The following is a 24,254-nucleotide window of genomic DNA, read 5'->3' on the forward strand; positions in this document are numbered from 1 at the left end:
ATCTTTTATTCACTCACAGTTAAATGCAGCCATTTGTTCTATCTATGAGTATCACACTAAGCACAACTCTGGGTAAATCCCCATCCTGGTATCCAGTCTACAAAAGCTTTTCTGAAGTCAGGGGACATTATAGAACTAATGAGAGGGGAAGGGAATATCCTTGATTTAATAGGACAAACTCCTTTATCAACGTAACAGGTTATTTATATCTAAATTTTGTATAGCATCCTTATAACTATAATTAAACATAAATATTATGGTTGGGGCAAAGGCAAGGACAAAAGTCACAAAACCCTTGCTTGTAAAGAACAAGAAGTCTGTGCCATGATTTCTCATGCAGAAGATTAAGAATAGAAGAAGTGGGTGCACGTGCTGAAACTCACAAAGCCCACCAGAAGCACAGCACAAAACAGGCTGACAGCACGAAGGATTCTTACCAGATCCATACAAGAACTTGAAAGGCTTTAGGTGTTTGTGTGTCTGCCCGTTAGCTTGATTTTTTTTTTTTAGGAAGAGTGCTGAAAATTGCCTTTCAATTGACATCCTCTTTTTTTTTTTTAAAGATTGGCACCTGAGCTAACAACTGTTGCCAATCTTTTTTTTTTTCTGCTTTATCTCCCCAAATCCCCCAGGTACATAGTTGTATATCCTAGTTGCAGGTCCTTCTGGTTCTGGCATGTGGGACGCCGCCTCACTGTGGCCTGACGAGCGGTGCCATGTCTGTGCCCAGGATCCGAACCAGTGAAAGCCTGGGCCACCGCAGCGGAGCACGTGAACTTAACCACTCTGCCACAGGGCTGGCCCCAACAATTGACATATTCTTTGATGACACAACCATAGTAGCTTTTCAAGTGTCACCCTTCTAAGGCTGTAATTTCATAGGTGTAGTTGTTTTACTGATCAGCACCACCTCCTACCCACCCCACCAAGAAAGGTTCAAAATTATTTAAAGTCCTAAAAGCTGATGAAATGTTCCTCCTTTAAGTATTAATTCGCCATGTGTAATCACATTAATAATGATTAATTTATTTAAATATCAATTACTTTAAAGAAGAAATGTCCCATATGAAATATAACTATTTTAAATTATGTATAATGTCTTGCCCATTATTATGATCAAATGATATTGTCAAGTATTATTTATTCTGATTACAAACAACTGACTGATGAACTTCAGTCTGAAATACAATGCTTCAAAGAACTAGAACCACAAGGAATTTCCACCATCAGTACAAAAGGATCACCTCCCAAGGTCCTCACCTTTCCCTTATGGAGCTAGAAAATATATAGCACTATTTCTTTTAATAATAATAAAGAAGAGTTGCTTAAATTATCTAGAATATTTCTATCCTATAATGCACTAAAATTTTTTATCTAATCAATATAAATAAGCTGAACTAGGATGAATGAAAAAGCATACAGGAAGCCCCTCCTCTCTCTCAAGTCCCCTGGGACTTAAAATTCCAGCAATAGCTTAAACATGCTTCGGTTAAGATAGTGTATTGGTACGTGCTTTCCTTCTCCGACCAGAACAGATTAGTAACATAAACAAGGCATGTCATATTTCCAAAGTCCTGCGCGCCTGCACCAGTTCTTCATACCTTCAGATAGGAAGAAGACGTATGCTAAATAAGAGTGATTAACTTCTTAGAGGAAAGCCTTTGGGGGAAAAAAAAGTTTGCTTGTAAAAATGGTTAGGAATCTGCTAAAATATCCCCTTCTCTCTCTCTCTCTCTCTTTCTCTTGTTTAAAACAATATTGTAAAATTTGGAAGGAAGCTCAAGAGTAACGTGAATCAGCTATTTAATAGTACACTAGAGAACTCTAATTCTATTCATTTTAATATCTACTGTAAACTGGTGAATCTTGCTCAATTAAAAAAAGTTAACAATTTTTAAAGAATCTCTTAGTCCTAACTGTATTTAATATACTGATTGGGAGCGTTGGGAAGATGTCCTTCCTAGTAGCTTGTGGGAATGGAAATCTCTGAGAGGCTTCTTTTAATCTCTTCTCTAGTGTATTTAGCACAGTGTAAGCTTAATAGTGTGATCAACTACTGAGGAAGCTTAATATGCTGTCTGAACTGTATGTGTAAATTGTGTCAATTTTGTGCCCTAAGGCTCCAGACTAGATACGAAGAACCAGCCATAAATTCAAAGTTCCTAAATCTAACCTAAATCTAACCTAAATCAAACCTAAATTTAAATAAATTCTTAGCTCTGATATGAATTTTTCAATCAACATCAAAAATTAGTCATAAAACAACTTAAAAGCTGTGATGCTTGATTTTAGCACCCAAATGTAAAGTCAGCTAATATTCTTTGTTTGTACTAAAGTATACAGAAAGATTCCTGTAACCTCAGCTATTACTATTCACATAAGCAAATACGAGCTCTTTTTTCCCCCAGAATGCTCATTTGGGCAAAGCAGCTATAATAGAGGTTGGCATGTGATTTTTCAAACAGGATTCTCCTAGAAAAACGTTATTACCAATGAATAGCACAAATATAAACATATATGATCCCTAATATATTAAGTAATATTTCAAATAAAAGAATATTAACCTGATGTTGAATTACATTCATCCACTAAACTTATTATGGAGAGGGGGGAAAAGAGTTTGCATTTTTTGCGTAAAATCTCGGAGCCCTTTACTGGTCAAAATCAACCACATTTTACCAAAATGTCTATTATGTGCAGATATAACCACATTGTTAACAAATATTTACTATAAGCAACCACTTTACTAAAATGCACTCTTCTAAAAAGGATTTATAAGTAGCCAACGAGAAATCATGGGTGCTACACGACATGGGTCCAGATTTCTAACGAATATTCCAATGGAAATTTAAGGAAATGAATTGTGGGGAAAGATAAAATTAAACACAGAGTTCTGTCTATGCACAAACTCTGCCTTTTTCAGAGACTAACCCATGTGCTGTGTAGTCAATCCGGGAGTGTCCAGGCTTAGAAAGCTGTCTTACCAGAGCTCACGGGTTTAAAACCAGACCTGCTCAAAACTCAAACCACCAGGCCCGGAGACGTTCTCCAGCAGGGTTAATATGCATCTTGCTCAAGCGGAAAAGTGGAGGCACAAACCTGGCTGGAAGCGGCGGGTCCGCCTTGCCAGCCACCAGCCAGGAGGACCGGTGGTAGGCGTAGCGGTACCTCTTGTTGTCCACGGGGACGATGTCCATCAGGACTATGTACTTGGCCTCAGGATCCACGCCCGAAAACGACACCCGGATGGTAGGAAACATCCTCCTGACACAGGGAGACAAAGAGAATCGGCCCTGGCTCAAACTGCCTAATAAGCTGACCCGATTTAGGGAGGGAGGAAGAGGGTCCGACTCCCTCCCCAACCGACCCCCAACCCCTTTTTGTTTCCAGTAAAGCGACAGTGAATATGGAGACCGACCTCCCAAGCCTAAATAATTTTAAGTGTCACCTTTAGAGGAGTCCTCATTGCTAGGTGAAAAGTTTTGTTTTATTTTTTTAATACCCGAGTGTCTGTGATTAGAGAAAATCCTATGCTACGTCATCAAGCCCATTAGGCTCCCGGATCCGAAGTCTCCGAAGCTGACCAAGACACGCAACCCCTCACTTTGCAGCCAGAAAACTTGCTCCTGCCATAGAAGGCGAGAGCGGGCTTCTCAGAGTTGGGGTTCGGGAGACCGTGGGAGTATGTCCCAGAGTCCCGAGAGCTGGAGCGACCAGGCGCCGGGAGTCACCGACCTCCGGAGCGTTTGCTCCAAGCCCTGGGAGCCGCCGCACCCGCACCCGTGGCTTCCCGCTAGCCCCGAGCCTGCCCGGCCTTGGCGCCAAGTGGCCGACCGCCGGCACTCTGGCCCCCGGGGCGGGTGGTCGTTTCAAATTTCATTTTTCCGCCCAGGTTTTAATTTTAGTGTTTAATGGGAGCTGGTGGCTTCTGCAAATTGAGGCCGATAAAAGGGAAGCTTCCTGCCTCCTTCGCAGCACCCAGCAGCCGGCCCTGCGCCCCGGGGGCGCGAGTTTCTGCTTCCCTTCTGATGCCGACTCTGTTCCCGCCACCCCACCCCCACCCTCGGCATTCCTGGGCTGCAGGGAGCGCAGATCCCTAGGCCCTAGGCCCTGTGCCCTTCTCTTCAGGCCAGGGTGGGGATTCTCCTGACCAGATCCCGAGAAAGCAAACGCTTGGACATCTGTCTCAGCAGCTCTTTCCAAAAGCAAATCCGTGGAAAGAAGCCCTCCTTAAGCGAAGCTTTCTCTCCATGCTCAGGACCAAGGGTGTTTTGCCCTGTTCCTGGAAATGGCCACCCAAGGCGCCATTCCCATCCTCTCACTCCTCACCCGCGGAAGGCCAAGGCCTCAGTACCTGCCGGACTTGGTGATGATCATCTCCGTGCCCAGCTCGTGGAATTTGTCCCAGAGCTCCTTGGTCTCCAGGCTGCAGGTGATTTTGGCCATCTCCTCACTGGGGATGATGGGGGTAGTGGGGATGAGTGGCTCAGTACACAGAGAGGAGGAGGATGGGCTGCTACTGCCTCCACCGCTGCCACCAAACTCCCCGTGAGCATCCAGGCTGGTCAGCTCCCCCAGGGGCTGCGCACAGGATGACTTCTCCACAAATTGTTCTGCAGGTGAAGAGAACGGAGAATGACAGCTAATGCAGTCAAGCAAAAATACAGGGAGGAGAACAGCACAACTAAAATAGGTACCTGGATTTGACTTTGGAAAAGTTAAGCTCAGAAACTCCAGGAAGGTAGCGATAATGCATCACTACACAGGCGTGAGATTCCCATGGAGTGACATGCCCAGTGCTTTCTTACTAAACTAAACGAGTGAGTTCTAGAACCATGGTTTATTACCACCATTACTGAAACCCACTTTGGAGAATAAAAATGTGGGGAGTGGACAAAGAGAAAAGTGGTGATCAGGAAGGATAAAAAGCAAGTATTGCTATTGCTATCCCTCCCAAATTCTAGACTTCACCGTGTGTGAGATCTAGCCCAGTCCTGCCTCTCTGACAACCAGGAGAGACTTTTCTCCAGGGAAACCAAGGGAGTGAAGAGATCAGCACCTTCCTCACTTTAAGAGGAACTTTCCCTTCTCTCCTGGAGCCTTCTCTTCATAAGAGAAAATGACAAGGGGGCAGGGGGAAAAAGTGGGGATGTGGTTAAAAAAAAAATGTTATTTCACTTCTCTGCCTGGTTCTCAGTTTCCTAAGCTTTAACATGCTTGATTAGGGCATTTTTACAATATCCCTCCCAGCCTGAGATAAGACTCTAGCACATAACTTGTTAAGCCACAGGAGAGCACTCTCTGGGAGGTTTTTGGAACATGCTTGAAACAATTGGCTTGAGGGACAATATGTGTAACTTTTTGTCCCTCTCTCTATAAGGTCCTGGAAGTGAGGAAAACAACCCCAAACCCAGAATAGCAGAGCATTAAAGTAGGAAGAACACTTTGCCATCCACCATAAGGCTGGAATACCACTGCCTATGAAGCAAACATTCTCCTCCACAGTTGATAAAGGCTTGAGACTACACCAGTCACTTTGATGGAATACAGGGGGACTTTTGTAATTGTCCCAATTATCTTGCATCCCTTAAAAAAGAAACTACTTGAATCTGCAATGTGAAACTGATCTCCAAACAACCCTGTTCTAAGTGCCCTCAAGGAACTGAAACAAGTTGTAAATGTAGATATGTACATATATATGATGTGTATATCATATAAAATGTTTTCTTTCCCATATTTCTCTTTAACTTGGAGCAGGCAAGCAGGAAATAGATAATTTTTACCTTTTCTTCTCTTATGATAAAAATCCAATTCATGGAAATGTTTTAAATTAAGAATAATCGAATTAATTATCTTACCCTTATATTTTCAAATTCAAAGAAAGAGAACCATGCCATGGCAAAATCTTATTTCTACTAATATTTTCAGAAACACATTCACATAATGTCTTTATAGGGAATTAACAAAAAGCCTGAGAAATTTTCTTATTTTCTGACAATTGAAAAAGGCAAACTGCCTAAGCCCCAGACTAACCAGTGCATCAGGGTTGGGAAGTGCAAGACGAAGAGAATGATATAGAAATGCTCTACTACAGTGTTATATGTCAATTATATCTCAATAAGAAAAAAATTTTTTTTAAAGAAATGCCCTACTGGTGTGAGGCAGTTCTTCTAAATAGACTTAATGTATTTAAATGGGCCATCATGAGGCACTTTCAACCCCCACCCTACAATTGCTTCAACATCTCACTAGTGATTCAAGGTACCATATTCTGTCCTAACTGAACCTTTAGGTGTTTCTCTTGCTGCCGTCCTTGGCCTATAGTCACCAACTGCTCTGTTGAACTGGCCCATGAAAGAGACAAGAATGCCTTCTGGTTCTTTCAGAGCCTGTCTCTGAGCCTCATGGAGGGACACATTTTACAGACTGTGTGTGTGTGTAGGGGTGGGTGCTGTGAGCTGGGAATGGCTTTATAGTTTAGAACTTAGATAGAAGGTGGTTTTTCTTAGGAAAATAAATAGAGAAAGAAGAAACGTTGAAATGACAGTGGAGCTGAAGCTGGCAGGTTTCCCAGTCTGCCGTTTGTACTTCTGTCAGGAATTTTAACCTGAAATCCTCTGGCTACCAAACTGTGATGGAGGTGTCTGTAAAGAATTTGGAGGCCCCCTAAATAGGAGTGGATAATTTGGGGAAGTCCCACAAAGAGAACTTTGAAATTGGTGGCTGATTTTTTTTTGTAAACAGTTGGGGTTTGTTTCATTGGTTGTTCCCATTTCTTTGGCAGGTTTAAATTTAGATGGGAGAGTAGGTGGGAGGAACAGGGGAAGGGAGTGGAAACCATGGCGTGTCAGAGAGACTTTTTGACATTATGTTTTCTGGAGATCTTCTGGTTTCCTTTTCCTTGGTTATAAGTTGCTATAGGCATTTTAGTTCTCTCTTCTCTATCCAGAGACTAACACTTCATCTTTCATATTATTATTGTTTTGGATGTGAGATGTTAAAGTGTTGGGAAGGACAGGAAGAAGGAAGGAAAAAATTGGGGAGAGTTAAAGAAGTATTACCCTAAGTTTGCTATTTGATTTTTTCACTGTTTTAGGGCTACCAGATGACCAGGATGTGGGACAATTATTTCCCAAGGACCCAAGAGGTGATGATGAGAACACTTCTTTCTCCCTCAGTTGTAAAGAGACTTTGAAACACTTCTCTCCAGCAGTTTCTTTCCCACACAATTCACTCACTCATGCTAAGGGGAACATAATCCCTTTTCTTTACTCTGAGTCTAGTATCTTCTATAAATGGTAAAGGTTGTTAAATAAACAGTATAGCTAAAAGTTGAGGAATTTGGGAAATGGTTACTGGCTAATGTTTTTGCCAACCTCCACTGAAAATGACGGCAGTTATAAAACGTTGTCTTACAGATAAGTCTAGAGCTTCTGTGAAGAAAACGGTTCATGTGGGAAGAACCGGCTTATTCTACAGCACTTGACAGTGGTTTTAAGGAGCTAACTCTGTTTAGTCTATTCAAGTCAGAGGAAAAACAAAATTAAACTAGTTTTTTGCGAAGTTGCTTAAAGTCCCCTTGGTTTCAAAAGCACAAACAGGTGTTACACGCACCGTAAATCCTGTTGAGTTGTTAAAAGGGTTTTATTATTTATCCTTGAGAGTTTTTATGCCAGAAAAGTTACACACACACACCCATATGTCCGACTTGACGTGGGGATTCCAGACAAATAGGTAGGGAGAGCAACTATCGCATACATGAGACCCGACACCGGTTGTATTTGACGGACTGAGAAGTCCCCAAAGAAAACTTGGGCGGAAAAGAAAAGAAATCTCCTACGGCTTGAGGGTCAGAAGCTGCTCCAAGCCAGGAAAGGCGGCCACCCTCGAGAGCCTCCCGCAGCCAGGGAACAGAGGCACAAACGGATGAGCAGCACCCAAGTCCCCTGCCCAACGCGGAAAGTCAGGCAGCCCGACTTACCCAGGGGTTTGATGGTGTTCTCCGTGGCCTCCTTCTCCTTGGAGCCGCCGCTCGACATGAGCGCAGCGATGGAGAAGGCGTTGGCCCGGGAGGAGAGCTGGGGCTTGGGCGACGCCGTGAACTCCATGGCACCCAAAGCGCGGTCCGGGCCAGGGACGGGGCCTGCCGAACTGCTGTCCAGCTTCCCCAAGGGAGACAAAGACCGAAACACAGCGCAAAGTTTCCAAGTGCAATCACAGCGGAGCTGGAGACTCCAGATGAGTCAGTCCCAACCTCCCAAGAGCTCCACACTGGCCTCTCCTCTCCCCCACCGCAAAGCCCTCGAGCCGCAGCGACTTCGAACTAGCCGGAGAGGACGGCAGACCAACCACGGGCTCAACCGGGTGCGCAAGCACCGGGGCGCTCCGCAGGACCACAGGCAGCGCCGCCGGAAGCTGGAGACGAGCATCAGACGCACAAAACCCAGGGGTCCCACAGCACCCCCTCCGCGTCCTTCCTCCTTCCCCGCGCTGGGGACAGCCGAAGCAGCCCAAGCTGCAGGGAGGTGGCGACCAGCCAAGCGCCGCCAAGAGGGGGCGGACACCAAGGAGCCCGAGCGAGGGCGTGCAGAGCACAGCACGGCGCGGCGCGGAGGACACTGCGCCTGGGCGCTCAAAGCCCTGCGCCTTAATTTGCTGGCGGCGGCGATGCCGGCGGCCCGCAGCCAGTCAGCGGCGCCTCACGTCACCGCTTCCTGATTCCGCTGCCGAGGGCGGGGCCGCGGGGAGGGCGCTCCCCGGGCTCGGCGCCCGAACAGCCTCTAACAGCGGCCCGCCGCGAACCTGGCACCCGTTCCTTGAAAGGGGTGCCACCGTCAGACTGGCGCAGCCGCCACCGACGCCCCCTGCCTGGTCTCGCAGTCCCAAGGCAGGAGGGAGGTGCGCACGGTCCGGAGGGGACATTTTTGTTCCGGCCTAAGATCCAGGATCGCGGAGTGGCCCAGTGCGGGAACCTAGACCAGAGGAAGCCTCGGGGAGTTTTTGCTGCTTCTATTCTTTTTCTAACCGGTGCTCAAAGTTCCAAAAGAAAGTTGGGAAGCTCTAAGTAGAGCGGAAACCGGCGCCGCAGCGCCGGCGACAACGGGCCAGATCCCATTTGCAGGGCAGTCCCCAGGGCTGAATCCCTGCCCTCTTTGGGCTCCAAAGTCTGTTTGCTTGACAATGGGGCTGGAGAGACGCAGCCCTGGAAAAGATACGCTACGGGAGGGCTGCGAGCATTTGGCAAAGGATGCTGCTCTCAGAACCGCGACTACTGCTGCACACTGGGGCGCCTCCGGTCCGGGGTTCTCAATTCGAGACGGACTCTAGAAAATGGGGCCTCGACTGAAGGGCAGGCGAGGGGTAGGCGCGGGCTCAGTGTTGGGGGCGCGGCACCCTGCGGGGACCACGCGACGCGCAATGGGAGGGTGCCAGCCTGACAGCCGCCTCACAGCCGCCAGGCTTGACTAACCCCGAACCTTCTGCTTCGCAAACTCGGCTGCGGCTAGGACTTCCCATGGCCGTGGGGGGGTCGTCCTGTTGGCCTTGTTCAGCTTGAATAACTCAAATTCTCCGAATTCGCAGGGTAATCCGCTTCACTTGGAGCCGTGTAAACTCAGGCAGACACACACACTCAAGCTGTACATGTAAATATTTGCGCTCCTTTCCAGCCAGTCGGTCTGGCGATTAGGACCCTCTTGGTGGATCTTAAAAGAAAAAAAACAGCCCCCATTTCCCACCAGTCTTTTTCTCCCTTCACTGCACCCCCTCCCCCAGCTCCTGAAATAAACTTATGGGAAAAAAGTAAAAGTCAAAAGTTGAGAAGATTTATATAAGTACAAGGATGCCTTCTGGGAGAGTCATGATTTAAACCTGTCTTGTCATCGTGTATCAATAGTTTCTAACAAGGTGCTGCATGAAAGTGACTGAGAAACGTATTCTGATATCAGCGTCGATGTACAAAGTGTGTATGTGTAAATGTTTGGGAAAATTCGTAAAACAAATGACTTTTTGCTGGAAGGGGTTTCCACCGTAGGCTAACCCATCATCTCCTTATGCTTTTGAGAGAGTAAAACCGAATCTGGTGTAGCGGAGTGGCGCATCTCCCCTCGGGTCTGCCCGGGAGGCTAGAGGTCATCAGGACGCAGTACCCGCCCTCCAGGCCACGGCCTTGATCCCTCCCTGGCCCTCCAGCTGTACCTGGGCTGTTCGTGGCGGGAGATCGATCGCAGAGCTAACGCCAGCTGAGAGCAGGCTTTCAGAATAAACCTCGGTAAGAATAGAGGCTAAACCACTGGATGCGCCTAAGGATCAGTTTCCATTCTGAGTCTTTAGTCCGCTGCTGTTTTTGGACAACCCAGACCGTTCAATTATTAAGGTCCCCACCCCCTCTACCTCAATGCAACAGTAAAGCACACACTGGCTCCTTTCCTGTCTCAAATGCTTGCTGAAGGTTTGGCCAGGAAGGAAAATTTCTGCCAAGAGCTTTGTTTGTTTGTTTGTTTGTTTTGGGGGGCGGGGTGATGTCCTGGTTAGTCTAGAACTTAATATATGCTTCAACTGGGTGTCAAAGATCCTGTGTACTGGTTTTAGTTTTCAAAACTTAATTGTGGAATTCTACCTCGATTTTAAAAAGCCGGTCATTGCATTTCTACACAGAGGAAACACTATATCTTTTCTTAATTATCTTAATGATTTAAACTGAAATTTGAATAATTTCACGAGAAGGACATTTTTAGAAAAATTGGGAGAGCAAGGGGAAAACAGACTTGCCCCCAGTCAGTTTCCACTTCCTTTTTCAATTGCCCACATGGTCTTAGCCCAGTTCTGGGTCTCTTGTGGGCAGAGAACTCCGACTATTCATCCTATTAAAGGTTAAAAAAAAAAAAAAAAAAAAACCGAGAAAGCTAAGCTAGCGCGCGCGGAAGCAGGCGGCAAACCAGAGGAATTGAAAAGGCCACTCAAAACAAATCCGGGCTCGAAAGGTGAGCCATTTGGGACTCCCTAAGAAGCTATGCATCTTGTTGGTGTTGAAACGGCAGCAGTAAAATGTATACTAGAACATAATTATCGGGGGCACACTGTTCCTTGTCTTAGATTTATTGCCTTTGCAAATCAATATGGTGCTATAAAAACGGAGAACGGTTGCTTGACAGAAAGGTGCTGTCAAAGGGTGATTCAAAGCCGTCCCGAAGCCGAGAGCGCCGAGTCTGAGGTCCCTTCACTGTTAGCGCGGGTTAACAGGTAAAGCTACCGAAGGTGTTGGAACAAAGCAATCACATTAACATTCCGCTCCAGGCCCTTCTCAGGCTGAAGACAGGCGGGCGGGCGCTGCTTTTGGATACCAGAGAGTTCACTGGAGTCGGAGAAGGCTTTGAATCCTGACTTTAGCCCGCTTTAGCCCTGAGACTTTGTGTAGGTTTCCTAAATCTCTCAAAGCCTCCGTTTCATCATTACATTAAAATAAGGCCAGTAATTTATTCCTACCTGGAAGATGGCTCTGTGGATTAAGGAGATGACGTTCGTAAAGCGCCTAAACCATAAGTAACCTTAATAGTTACCCCAATATAAGTAAAACATAAGAATTTTATTATATTTAATTTTTGAACTGCAATTTCGCGATCGCAGAGACATATCTTTGTGGACAGTTTTGGCACGCACGCAGAGGACTGGGGTTACATGGTAGTAATGGATCATTATTTACATTCTGTTAAACTTTAGGAGCCTAAGAATTTAAAAATTTTGGGTGTACGTCTGTTTGGTTATACGGAGTTTGATTATATGAAGGACTGAAAGATGTCTCCTTAAACACGCCACTCTTTCAAAATTCTAATTTGTAGCTTCCGGAACTCAAAAGTTAGTCGACCTCGAGAGCAGTCCGGGAAGTAAGCGGCTTCCCGCTTGTGCCCAGTGGTTCCTGGCTTAACGCACGCTAACGCAGAACCCTCCGCTGACAGCGGCAGGCACCGGTCCCCGGCTGGTCACTCAACCGGCCGCCGGCACCGGGGGCCAGAGCTGCGCCGCGGCGGCGGGACCGGGTTCCAGACGCAGGGCGCCGCCCGGCACCAGAGGAGGATCGCAGGAGAAGAGGTGAGAAAGGAGACCCGCTTCTCGGCACCCGGGCAGCTACTCCCGAACGTGGCCCGAGATCCCGTCTCCATCCTCTGTTCTGCTCTTTCTGGTAAATGCTTTAAAAGCAACAGTAATGGGCCCCGGTGCTTTGGATTCGCAAATTCGGTTTACCGAACAGGAAAGACACGCCAAGCAGCGCGGAGACGGCGGCCGCAGCCTCTCCGAGGCTGAAGCTGCCGGTCCCGGGGCGCGCCGAGAGCAGCGCGCGTCCCCGCGCCGGGTAGGGAGCGCGCAGCGCGGCCTCGAAAATCACCGCGCGGCGAGAGGGCGGGTCCCAGCCTCTCCTCCGAGGAGCCCCGGCCGAGGCTCGACGCGCAACCTGGCGCGATAAGTTTTCTTGAACCCAGGTGGTCCCTGAGAAGAGCCCCCTCCAGCTCAGGCTGCAAGACCGGGCCCGGGACGTCCAGGCCTCGGGCCCACCGCGGAAGCCCTGGCCCGGCCGCTCCCATTCGAAGCGCCTGGCCCAGTTCAGGCTCTAAGGGCGAGATCGGCTCCCCGAGGGGCGCGGCCGCAGCTCGTCTTCTGACTGTCCTGGGTCATGTGTATGTGCGCGCGTTCGGCCCCGGACCTCACGCTCGCGCCCAGCTGTGGGACCACGGGAAAGGATGTCGCGTGGGCCTAGGCAGCTTGCGCCCATCTCCAGGGCCCGTGTCCTCAGGTGGGGAAGGGAAAGGTCATCGGGGGCCAGAGCCGCGGTACCGCGACGTTAGCCGGCTGGGCCTCAGGCTCACGGAGGCCTACGGTGTCGGTGCGCGCAGCCTCCGCGGCCCGGCCACTGGTGCCCCGCGGGCCGCCACCGGTCCGCACCACGCCGCTCCCCTGGGCCTGGGGGCAGAGGTCAGACGTGAGCCTCGGAGCCTCCTCAAAGGATGCTCTCTCTGCGCCGCGACCCTCCTCGCTTCCCGGCTCGTCCCCCAGGAACTCGCGACCGCAGGCACCGGTCCTCGGCGCTCCAGGCCTCCCGACCAGGGTAGAAGCCTTGCGCTGGAGTTGGGGGCGAAACTGGCAGTGTGATCCGAAGAGCAGCAAAGAAAGATGTCTTCTGACCCTTTGGGCAAGGAATCAGATCGACTCTCCCCGACCCCTCCACCCCTCCACCCCTCCACCCTCCCTCCTCCTCCTGCCTTCCTTTCCACCCCTCCTCGTGGGAAGTCGCCCCTTCCCCCGCCCAACAGCCAGGCGGATGACGGATCTTGTCTTCACTTAAAGCGTCGATATTTTGTACATCATGAATTTTGATTTTTTAAAAATTACTGCATTAAAACATTTCTTGATCAGAGTTTTTTGGCGCCCCCTTAAGTTTTGCGCTCTCACCCGAGTCCCCGCCCTGTCAGGAAGGTTAACAATTTGATCGAAATGACACTGATGATAAGCAGCAGAGCAGGGTAACCTCCAGCTTGGAAAGCGCTGCTCCTGCCCTTACCGCGCACCCTGGACGGATTAAGCGGAAACTCCGCTAGGAGGAGGAGGGCGGATGGAGGACGGTCCCCTGCTTCGGACTGAGGGTCTTGTTGGCCAGGTGCCCCAGCCCGCGGGTGCGGACGCCTGGGGCCTGCAAGGATAGCGCACGCCACAGCCAGACAGGCGGCCTGGGCGCACTTCCCGAGGTGCGGTTCCTTAGGTGTTTAAAAACAAATTTGAAACTAAATGAGACCACTTCCGTAGAACAGCAACCACAGCTGTCTTGCCAGTGCCCTTCCTCTAGCAAAGTAGCACCAGTTTTGGATATGTCACCTAATTAAACTTATAGCGATTGCCGCGTTTCGGAAGGTGATCCAGCCTTCCACCAGTCAAGTGCGCCCTGTCCCCTCTGGTGATTGCTGGAGCATGTCCTGCCTTGTTCTTCAGGAGCCAGAGCCTGCTGTTTGGTGACAACCTATCCACGTCCTTATGGAAAAGGTTGGGAGATCAAGATGGGGAAGACACAGGCAGGAAGTAGTCCTCCAAGGTCTCTGCTGCCAGCTCCCATTGCAAGGCACCTCAGAAGCCATGGGTCGAAGCTCATCAGCTTCCCTGCGGAGGACAAAATACACCCAGACGACTTGAAGCCTGGATTATGTAAGGGAATAAAGACGTATGCATCTAATAAAAGATAAAGAGTGCAGAGCATTTGTTCATTCATCGGATATTACCTAGTACTTACCTGAGCACTGCGCTAGGTTCCAGGAATAGACCCGTGATCAGAACCCTAAAATTCTTGCCTCTTGCACCTCACAGTCTGGTGGGAGACACCGATAATAAGCACATAAAAACAATAAGAAATAGAAATTGTGATAAAGACTTGAGGAAACAAGGAACAGAGATAGGGAATACAACCTATTTGTGGGTATTCACTCATTGTGGGCCAGGCACTGGCTTATTGGGCTGGGGGTGGAGAGAACAATTTGCATAAGATCCCTGCTGTCAAGGGTTCCAAGCCTAGCTGGGCATGTATAAAAGAGCACCGATATGAAAATTATACATTAAATTCTCTGTAACATTGAACTAAAAGTAGGGGCATGATGGCTTAATGTTAAATACAAATAAGGCAGAATGAACAACATTAATAAAAACCCTTGCAGAAGAAGGTGTTGGAATCTGGCGTCAAAAACATTGGTTTGGAGCAAGCTGGGCTGCCTGTTTCCACATCTGTAAAATGTGGTTACTGATGATACTACCTACATCAAGAGTTTGCTGTGAAGTTTAAATGGAGTAATGTCTGTGTAAGGACGAAGGACTTTACAGTTATTATTATTGGCCAACTCTGGAACTTGGAAAAAGCGTCCTTTTAGATTTAGGGGTGATACAAATTAGGTGTAATCAAGAAGTGTGTTCATGAGCCCCAATTTCCCCCCTGCATTGAAGGAATGTAAGAAACAGCTTTCTCTCTGAGGTCTGTGAGAGGCTCTGGGTCTTACTCAGGGGTTCTATGGTGGAAGAGAAACCCATACGTCACCACGAGGAAGGGGCTGGGTCCCTGAAGATGCTCAAACACGCTGCCTCTCTGCTGTGAACACACTGGCTAGAAAGGCCAGAGACCCAGAGTCGGCCTCTCCGCTGCATTTTCTTCCATTAACTCACATAGTTTGAAGGCATTTTGTGTACATTTCAAGTCCTGGATGCTAGTTTTTCAATGCATTACAAAGAGCTTCTTTTGTGCACTTAAAATATACCAGGCACTGCGCTAGGCTTTCCATGAAATATATAATGTTGATAATAATATCAGACAGGTAGCATTATCACGTGCATTTTAAAGTTGCAGAAAATGAGGCTCCGAAGGCTAACTCACTTGCTCAATGGCACACGGATTGGATAGTTTCCTGTTAGAGCAGGCTGCGACCCTGGGCTGTGTGACCCAAGTCTTTTCGCTCCACGACCTCCACCCCATATGGAATTGTATCACTAACTTGGTTGTTTTCCTGTTCTGGAAGCAGAGGCAGTTCAGAGGAGAGAGCTAGATTTTCTTGATCTGTTTGTAAATAGCAGCCCCAGAACCCAGAAACACATACATGTCTGTTCCCTGCCCACCAGGACCCTGGACTTTGTTCCTCCAAATGCGGGCAGATGTGACTCGAATGCCCACCGTCCGCCGTCCCGGCGCGCAAAGCAGAAGGCGGGCCAAGTTAAGGTCTTTCTGAGTCGCATGTGGACTGCGGGCCCAGGCAGCCTTTCTAATTCTTTTTCTTTTCTGGAGTAACTACCGAGTAACGTGCAGGTTCCCGGGAGGCAGCGAGGTGGGTGGGGATGGAGGCAGGGCCGACCCCCGGGATTCTGTACTGCCTGGCGCGACTCAGTGCAGGCTCACCGCCCGCGTACCCCCAGGTTTTGGAAGCAGACTGCCAAGTTTTGGAATTTCAGTCAGCTTTGTCCTTGGCCGGCCGTGTGACCCTGGGCTGTCTGGTCTGCTCTGAGCCTTAGTTTCCCCAGCTGTGAAGAGGGAGGCTCGCACAGTGCCCGGCGCCGGCTGAGCGCACCGGGAGCGGCTACGCCAGTCAGGGCGATGCGATGGCGGGAAGCGAATGCCTCCCGCAGCTGAGCGGCGGGGACGCACGGAGCCCAGAGGCTTGCAAGGCGCACTCTCACCTCATGGGTCTGAGATCCGCTGGTTTTCTCCCCCCATCCCACCCCATCCTGAGCGACCGTCGTCGGTCCCAGACCTCCACCTTGGAGAGGCCACGGGCAGCCCAAAGTAGAGGGGACAATGGCGCCGTACGTCCGGCTCCACTGGGTTCCACCACATGATGACTCTGGAAGTGGACTCTGACTCCTAAAGATTCCTGCCAGGGCGACGCTCTCCGGGTCCCTGAGAACGACTGAATGGCGGAGAGGCAGACCCAAACCCACTCCTCCGCTCACAGCACTCAAGCCATCCTCGGACACAAGCGGCTCCCACTCGGGACCCGAGGCCAGAGACGCTGCCCTCGGCTCTGGCCGCCGCCGTTTCTGGGGCTGGGACGCAGGCGTCCAAGTCAGAACCCCGCCGCTGCCGGTCCCTGCTTAGTCGGCGCGGGGACGATGGCGCTGGCGGCGGCGGGGGCCTTCCCTTGGCTGCCCCGCCATTTAATCAGGGCTATTATCAGACTCGGCTTGCAGGATGGCGCCGGCCGAGCTTTACCCCCATTAGCGCAGGGCAGGGTGGGGGCTGGGTTCCCAGACCGCCGCCTGTCCTGGCCGCAGCTGCAGCGCTTCTGGGGCGCTTTGAGAAAGGCCGATGCGCGCGGTCTGGCGGCGGCTTGGGCCGTCTAAACCCAGCCCTTCTGAGGCTGACAGTTTATTAGACTTCTGTTTCCTAGCTCCCATCTTAACTCTTACTAGCTCTCTGGCCTTGGGGCCAATCACTGAATTTCTCTGAGCCTCAGTTTCTCATCTGTAAAATGGGTCTGGATAGATACGAGGTTGTGATGATTAACTGAGATGATGCATCTTAAGTGTTATGGAGATGACCTGGCACTCATAAATGATGTTACTACTATTATTACGCTGGAATTGTATCTGCCCTTTTAAAAAAGGCCTTTTAAAAAAAATTAAAAAGGAGGGGAAGAGAAGGACCAACGTTGAATGTTTCAAAGAAGTCCAAAGATTGCTTACAGACTTGATTTTATTCACGACTGACTGGGTTCGAGTTTCACCTCTGCCACTTGCTACCTGTGTGACTTTGGGCACTTCCCTTCATCTCTCTGTGCCTCATTTGCCTTAAGCTGTAAAATGGATGGACTGCTGGCACCTGCATTATCGGACTGTCGCGGACATTAAATAAGATGACGCCTGTAGAACGCTGAGCGCAGAGTAGGCTCTCCTTAAACACAGGCTGTTTATTTGTTATTAGCAAAATGTTTTTACAAACCATAGACTTCAGATTTTTTTAAAAAACCTCCCTACAAGCAGGCAACTGTCTCCTGATCCTAAGGCCTGCTTGGGTCCAGGTGAGGTGAGGAAGCTCAGGTTTGGAGCAGAATGTCAGGCCTAGAAACGCCCAGTAAAGGGAGCTTGGATCACCCAGCAGTGTCTTCAGGCCTCCAGAGTTTCCTCTTTGCATTCCCATCACAATGCTCTAATGACACGGTCCATTTAAAGATAAAAGCCCAACGGCAAAATCGCTCACCCTTATTTTCAGATGGCTGCTAAAAAATGAGCTCTCACAGCACCCCCAGTAGCATTTTCTAATCAGTAAAGTGTAATTAGCAAAGCACGACTAATTCTTGAAGTGACCTTCTAAGTAGTGAATGTTTGTGAAAGGTCCTTATGTGGGATGTGCTGGGCACACAGCCCAATCCTTGAGGACTGTGCTCAGCTTCAGTCAGCACTGGCCGCTGCTCTCCTGCTTCCCTAGCCCTAGTACTGCTTTTGGATTGACCTTCTTCTGCTGTGTGAAGCAAAATGGCACGTAATAATGGTTAACTTATTTCAAGGGCTTGTATGTACCCGGCAATGTCCTAAGCAGTTTACCTATTTTATCTCATTGGATCTTCCCCATTTTACAGATAAGGAACAGAGAAGCTATATAACTTAGTATAAATCCCACAACTAATAGGTCATGGAACATAGGTTTGAATTCTTGTCTGCCTTTCTCCAAGGCTCCTATGCCCTCATCTCCCAGCACTTTTAGCCCCTACTCTTCTGCAACTCCAAAAATACTTTCAACTGATGGTAACTCAATGAGTCTGGAGGAAAGCAAGCAAAGAAAAAACCTCAGAAAGTTCTCTGCTTCTAAGAGGCACCTAGGGGAGAGTCTACAATACCTGGCAGGGATCTGAGGGCTATTACTAGTCAGGGTGACTTCTTGTCAGTCACTTCTCCTTTGTGCCACAATTTACTCTTTTGTAAAATGATTGCATGCTCCTTATATTGTGTAAGTACTAGTTATATTGTATATATAACTACAATATAACTATATACATTGTGTATTGTATAACTAACATTTAGTGAGACCTAATGTATGTCAAAGCTTGTGGTAGGTGCTTTTATATACGTTATTTCATTGTAAAATAAATTTTATAAAATTTTTTTTTTTTTTTTGCTGAGGAAGATCAACCCTGAGCTAAGATCTGTGCCAATCTTCCTCCACTTTATGTGTGGATTGCCACCACAACATGGCCAAAGAGTGGTATAGGTCTGCACCCCTGGGATCCATGCCTGTGAAGAAGGGCCAAGGAAGCCAAGCCCACTGAACTTAACCACCATGCCACCGGGCTGGCCTGCTATAAATTTTATTTTATAATAAATACTGTCTACTTCACAGGGCTTTTGTGATGGTCCAATGAGCCAAATTATTTGGAAGTATTAAAAAGTGACTTTATTAGAAAGGACTATTGTTTATTTTAAACATTCTGAAAAAAAAATATTTCTTTGGACAGAGATTTTTCAGTGTATGGTTTGAAATCTACCTGAGTCCAAAGCACCTAAGGATTTTGTGTATTTCTTAGTTCCACCCAGAGTGACTGGACCTAGGGCCCCTGGTTCCTAACTGGGGCGGGGGTTGGGGAGTGGGGTGGGGGAAGGAATATGCTGTAGCACTAAGAACCCCGAGAGGCTCCTGAACTCCCAGTCCCCTCACGGCACTGCAGTCTTCCTATTAGCCGCCTTTAGCTTTGGATTTGATCAGAGCAAAAGAGAAACAAGAACTTCCTACCTCTTTGGAGAAGCCATGTGTGATTAATCAGAAGGTCCCACACTGAAACCTTTAACTTTCATAAAATTTCCCACCCTTCAGCAGAAAGGATGGCTTCTGGTTCTGATACATCTCTTTTTTCTTTCATGGGTAAATACTAGAAGAACATGAGTGACTCTGTGCAACTTGAGAAAAGAAAAGCCACCAGCAAGTCCCACCCACCCTACCCCCTCCTCCACCCTCACCCCCACCATACACAAACATGTTTCCTAGAGGGCGCTGCTGGAGGTGAGGTCCTTAGCTTGGATTACTACAGCAGGGAACAAGACACTTCAGAATGTTTGAAAAGACTGGCAAAGTCACTAAAATCCACCTTCCTCCCCAACTTATAGATGAGGAAATTGAAATTTGAAGCCTGTGTCAGGAAGTGACATGCCCAAAGTCACGCTGCTGGTCATGTCTTTGAACCCAGGCTGACTGACTTTGAATTAATGCTGACCCCTTTGACAAGAGCTCTCTTAGGATTAAGAAAACCTTCTCATTAGCTATCATTGGTTTCCTAAATTATGCAGCTACAATCTCTGAGTCATGGCCCATACATACTGGGCTTTCTGGTGATGGTCATGAAGACCACACAACTACTCTAAGAACTGAACCTGAATTTTGCAGCACAGCCTCATTTGGCCATGAGCGGCGAAGAAGACTTCGAGTCCTGCCCTTGGCATCAAGGATTTTACATTCAGAAGATTTCCTTGTCATTGGGAGAATACAACAGTCATCTTTGGATGTTAAGTTTGGCAGACCTGCAAGATTAATTTGCTCTTTTTGAGGGGGCAGAGGAGAGGAGGATTTACATATGACCAGATAAAATGCAAGTATTTGAAAGAAAATTTTAAGGAAGGGGGATGGAGATAATGTGTGATCAATTAGGATTCTATGTTACAAATAATGGGAAATTCTTTTCAATCTAGTTTAAACAATAAAAGGAATTTGTTGGCCCACCCACTTAAATAGTTTAGGTATAGCTTCAGGTGAAGTGTGATCCAAGGCTCAAAGGAAATCTCTATTTCTCATGTTTGGCTTCTTGGTGTTGGTGCTATTTTTAGGCAGGCTTTCCCTTGGGCTCACAAGATGGCTACATTCTTCCTTGTTTGCACCCATTAGGAAATAGTCTCACTCCTTCAGTAGCACCTGCAGAGAAATGAGTCCAAGAAATGTCTTTACATCTCATTGGTCTTGGTTTAGGATCATTTGCCTTGAACCCAAAACCATGATCAAAGGATCGGGGTACAGTGATTGGCTTAACCAAATCAGGGCTCCACACATGGAGTTTGGGCGTAGTGGGAATCCTCCCAAACCATGTGAGTGAGACCAGGAAAGAGGTGACTTCATTAAGGAGAAATGAGATTGCTATTGGCCATACTCGAGCTTGTGAAGCCTTGCTTAAGGAGATGTTTTTTCTTTTCAGGAAGCCTGGAATGTGTTTCCCAATGAAGCTCTGCAGAAGCCAGGTTGCTTCCCATGTTGCCTGTTTTTGTACATCCCAAGAGTTAAGAACAGTTTTTGCCTTTTCAAATGCTTGGGAAAAAAACAAAAAAAGAATAGTATTTTGTGACATGTGGAAAGTATATGAAATTCAAATTTCAGTGTCCACAAATAAAGTTTTATTGCAGGGGTTGGCAAACTTTTTCTGTGAAGGGCCAGATAGTAAATATTTAGGCTTGCAGGCCATGTGGTCTCTGTCACAATTATTCAGCTCTGCCATCATAACATAATAGCAGCCATAGACAATATGTAAACAAATGATTGTGGCTGTGTTCTGATAAAATTTATGGACACTGAAATTTGAATTTCATATAATTTTCACATCACAAAATATTATTCTTCCTTTGATCTTTTTTCAACCATTTAAAAATGTAAAGACCATTCTTGGCTAGTGGGCTGTATAAAAATAGGTGAGTGGCCAGGTCTGGCTCACGGGCCACACTTTGCAGACCCCTGTTTTATTGGCTGCCTTTGCAGTACAGGGGCAGAGCTGAGTAGCTGTGACAGAGACCACATGGCTCACAAAGTCTAAAATATTTACTACTTGGTCCTTTTCGGACAAAGCTTGCTGACCCTTACTCTAGAATGGTACTTCTCAAATTTTAATTTGTATACCAAGCACCTGGGGATCTTATTAAAATGCAGATTCTGATTCTGTAAGTCTGAGGCAATCCAGAACTTTGGAACTGGGGCAGTTCCAAAGTGGAACTTGTTGAAATGCAGAATACCCATACTGCAAAGTGGCCAATAAAACAAGGGTCTGGCCCCAGGGCGTGGTGGTGAAGTTTGGCATGTTCCTCTTTAGTGGCCCAGGTTCACAGATTTGGATCCCAGGTGCAGACTTACACCACTCATCAGCCGTGCTGTGGCGGTGAACCACATATAAATTAGAGGAAGATTGGCACAGATGTTAGCCCAGGGCTAATCTTCCTTGGCAAAAACAAAGCAAAATAAAACAAAAAAACAGCTAAAAAAACCAAAATGGACCTCATTTGGAGGAGTTTTCAACCATTCTTAAGACATCCTTTATCAGGAACATCAGACAAACTCCTTTCCCACTCCACCTCCACTTGTTGCATTAGAATCATTTTTGCAGGGGGATAAGGATCTGCATATTATATAAACAGATTCTTACTCTGTGATTCTTTCTGAGAACCATTGATGTAGATGCTCGAACAGAGATTTGATGATAAATTCATTGAGGATTGAGTAGTAGCCAAGCAACTGACCTCAGAGCTCATGGGATTTTGATGTATTTTTGTTCAACAAAGGATAAATATTATATTTTTAAAATGTCATTAATCATCTAATTATTATAGCATAAGGATTATTTATTTGTTGGTTAACCACCAGGGAGTGAATGCTGCTTATGGCACCTCGATTTCACATGAAGGCAGTGATTCAGGCATATTGATTATTAGTGAACTGGCACGCCTTCCATTTTTCCCATAAAGAGCAAGGACTGGGTTTGGATCTATTCTTCATGTAGAAGCAAGGCAAACTTTCTTATAAAACCTCATTAAACTCTTTCTTTGTTGACTGCCTCTTGTCTTCCTCCCTCTGTTCTTTCCTTTCCTTAATGGCCATCCATCTTGAATTGTTTATCTTTATTTCCAACTTTAGTAAACTTCTGAAGAATTAACCATCCAAAAACATGCAGCTTTTATATTAGACCTAAGAAAGAAAAGAATGGGGAATCAGCACCAGATGTGGGATTTGGGGCTTACAGAACGTGAATCAAAACACTGGTACTGGACAGTGAGGAGCAGTCAACAGGAGAACCCTGAAGCACGGAGGCTGAGCAGCTGTGGAAATAGAACACTCTTGCTCCTGACTGAGTGGGCAATCTGCTTGTGATGTATAGTGTGTCAGACACACTGTTCAAACAGCATTCACGACACTGCAGTGGAATGAGTGGAAAAGCACTACTTGTTTTCTTCTCTTTCATGCTTGCTAACGACTCAAAGCCGGCTTTATAATTCAATCTGTGCCCTTGGTCGTGTAGGCTAGGCCTGTCAGTCTTACGTTGTCTGCTTCTTGTAGGAGAGGGCTAGGACCTTGGAGAATGAAGAGGTGGGTGGAAGCGAACATTCCACGTAAAGGCTGCAGAGAAGTCTAGGGCATCTTGAGGAACTACTAATCCATCATTAATTTAAGTTTTACTTGCTTCACATTGGACCCCATGGGTATTTTTATTTTCACTTAAAATAGCAGAATTTCTTAGGAAAAGAGAAAATAAAGTAGATGAAAGTTAACAATGATAATTTTAGGAAGGGCTATCTTGAACGTTCTTCAATAGCTAAACTCTTATTTAACCAAGCCATGGTGACAGAGAAAAGCAATATTCTCCTACAAAAAACAAAACAAAACCCTAGAAAACTAACTTGTCAAGGTTAGGGGCAGTGAGTACAGAGAGTCTTCCATTCTTGACTGGATGCTTTCTATAATGCAGAATGATTAGCCTTCTAGCTTAAAAGGCTGCAGAGTCGAAAGAAACCTGAAAATGAAAATCCCTTTAGACCTCTTAGAATAAATTATGTGGATTTGCTAAGTACACAGCCTGGCCCTCTTAAAAGGGAGATAACCACTCTAACTATCACTTTGGAAAGAGAATCCATGAGGCCAATTACCAGTCTTATTTTACATTAGTGATTTTATACCAGTAAAAATAACCCCCTTGTGTCCTTCACAAGGTGTTGTTTTAAAACAAAAACCCAATGAATTTGGAATCTGTTTACATTTCAAAGATAAAGTAGCAAAGTGTAGTGAAGAGCCTGCCAGACTAGGAGTTAGAAAACCAAATTCTCCTGACTCCTTCTGAGTCACCTCAGCAAGCCTATGAGCCTCACACTTTTTTGTCTATGAAAGAAAAATGTCTGGCCCGCATTCTTCATGGTATTTTTTTTCTTTTAGCTAATTGCGGTAAAGTTCACAGTACTTTTGTGAGGCACAAATGAAATAAAGGATATGAAATTCCCCTTTGAAAATTATAAATTCTGTTTTGGAAGGTTGAAATAGGTTGAGACTGTAACAACATGCACATGACTCTTTTAACATCAAATCATGTTCCATTTTTCTCTCTCCACTCCCAGCCTTCTTTCTTGAGGTAAAAATTATATACAAAATATCAGAAAGGGAAAGAAACTGATCTTTCTTGATGATTGATCATAGGTTCTGTGGTAGCCAGCCTCCAAGATGGCCCCCAATGAACCCAGCTCCTGGTATTCCTGGTATCACATCCTTGTGTAGTCTCCTCCTATATTGTACCAAGGTGACCATTAGAACACAACAGAGGAGATGGCCTATAACTTCCAGGATTAGCTTATAAAATACTGAAGCTTTCATGTCTCTGTCTCTTTTTCTCTTTCTGACATCTCTCTCTCTCTGGGGGAAGCAAGCTGCCATGTTACGAGCAGCCCTGTACAGAAACCCATGTGGCTAGGAACTGAAGTCTCCTGCCAACAATCAAGCTTAGACACAAATCGTCTAACAC

At 46.8% G+C, this 24,254-nt stretch overlaps 2 protein-coding genes across 2 annotated transcripts in view; both read right to left on the reverse strand.

Moving 5' to 3' along the window:
• The window catches only part of TBX20 (T-box transcription factor 20), a 55,774-nt gene extending 47,157 nt beyond the window's left edge, over positions 1-8,617 (reverse strand). The window contains exons 1-3 of the mRNA XM_070511743.1: positions 7,982-8,617; positions 4,355-4,613; positions 3,100-3,264 (exon numbers count right to left, since the gene is read on the reverse strand). Coding sequence (XP_070367844.1) covers positions 3,100-3,264; positions 4,355-4,613; positions 7,982-8,108 — 551 coding nt within the window. The 5' untranslated portion in view covers positions 8,109-8,617. The remainder of the gene's footprint in view (positions 1-3,099; positions 3,265-4,354; positions 4,614-7,981) is intronic.
• Positions 8,618-14,004: 5,387 nt separating this feature from the next.
• Positions 14,005-20,739, reverse strand: LOC139046152 (uncharacterized). The gene is made up of 3 exons (XM_070517210.1): positions 20,640-20,739; positions 14,273-16,601; positions 14,005-14,142 (listed from the first exon to the last, which is right to left on the reverse strand). The coding sequence occupies exons 1-2, from the start codon at positions 20,737-20,739 to the stop codon at positions 15,967-15,969; spliced, it is 735 nt and encodes a 244-aa protein (XP_070373311.1). The 3' UTR covers positions 14,005-14,142; positions 14,273-15,966.
• Positions 20,740-24,254: the final 3,515 nt, after the last annotated feature.

This window comes from Equus asinus, chromosome 1 (assembly GCF_041296235.1).
Source record: "Equus asinus isolate D_3611 breed Donkey chromosome 1, EquAss-T2T_v2, whole genome shotgun sequence".
NCBI classification, from domain to species: domain Eukaryota; kingdom Metazoa; phylum Chordata; class Mammalia; order Perissodactyla; family Equidae; genus Equus; species Equus asinus.

Bases quoted from the DNA above. Each gene is read 5' to 3' on its own strand.
- LOC139046152 (XM_070517210.1), bottom strand. From the start codon at position 20,739: ATGGGAAGCAACCTGGCTTCTGCAGAGCTTCATTGGGAAACACATTCC. The intron at 16,602-20,639 runs GTATGGCCAATA...CCGACTAAGCAG, and splicing joins GCAAGGCTTCACAAGCTCGA to GGACCGGCAGCGGCGGGGTT.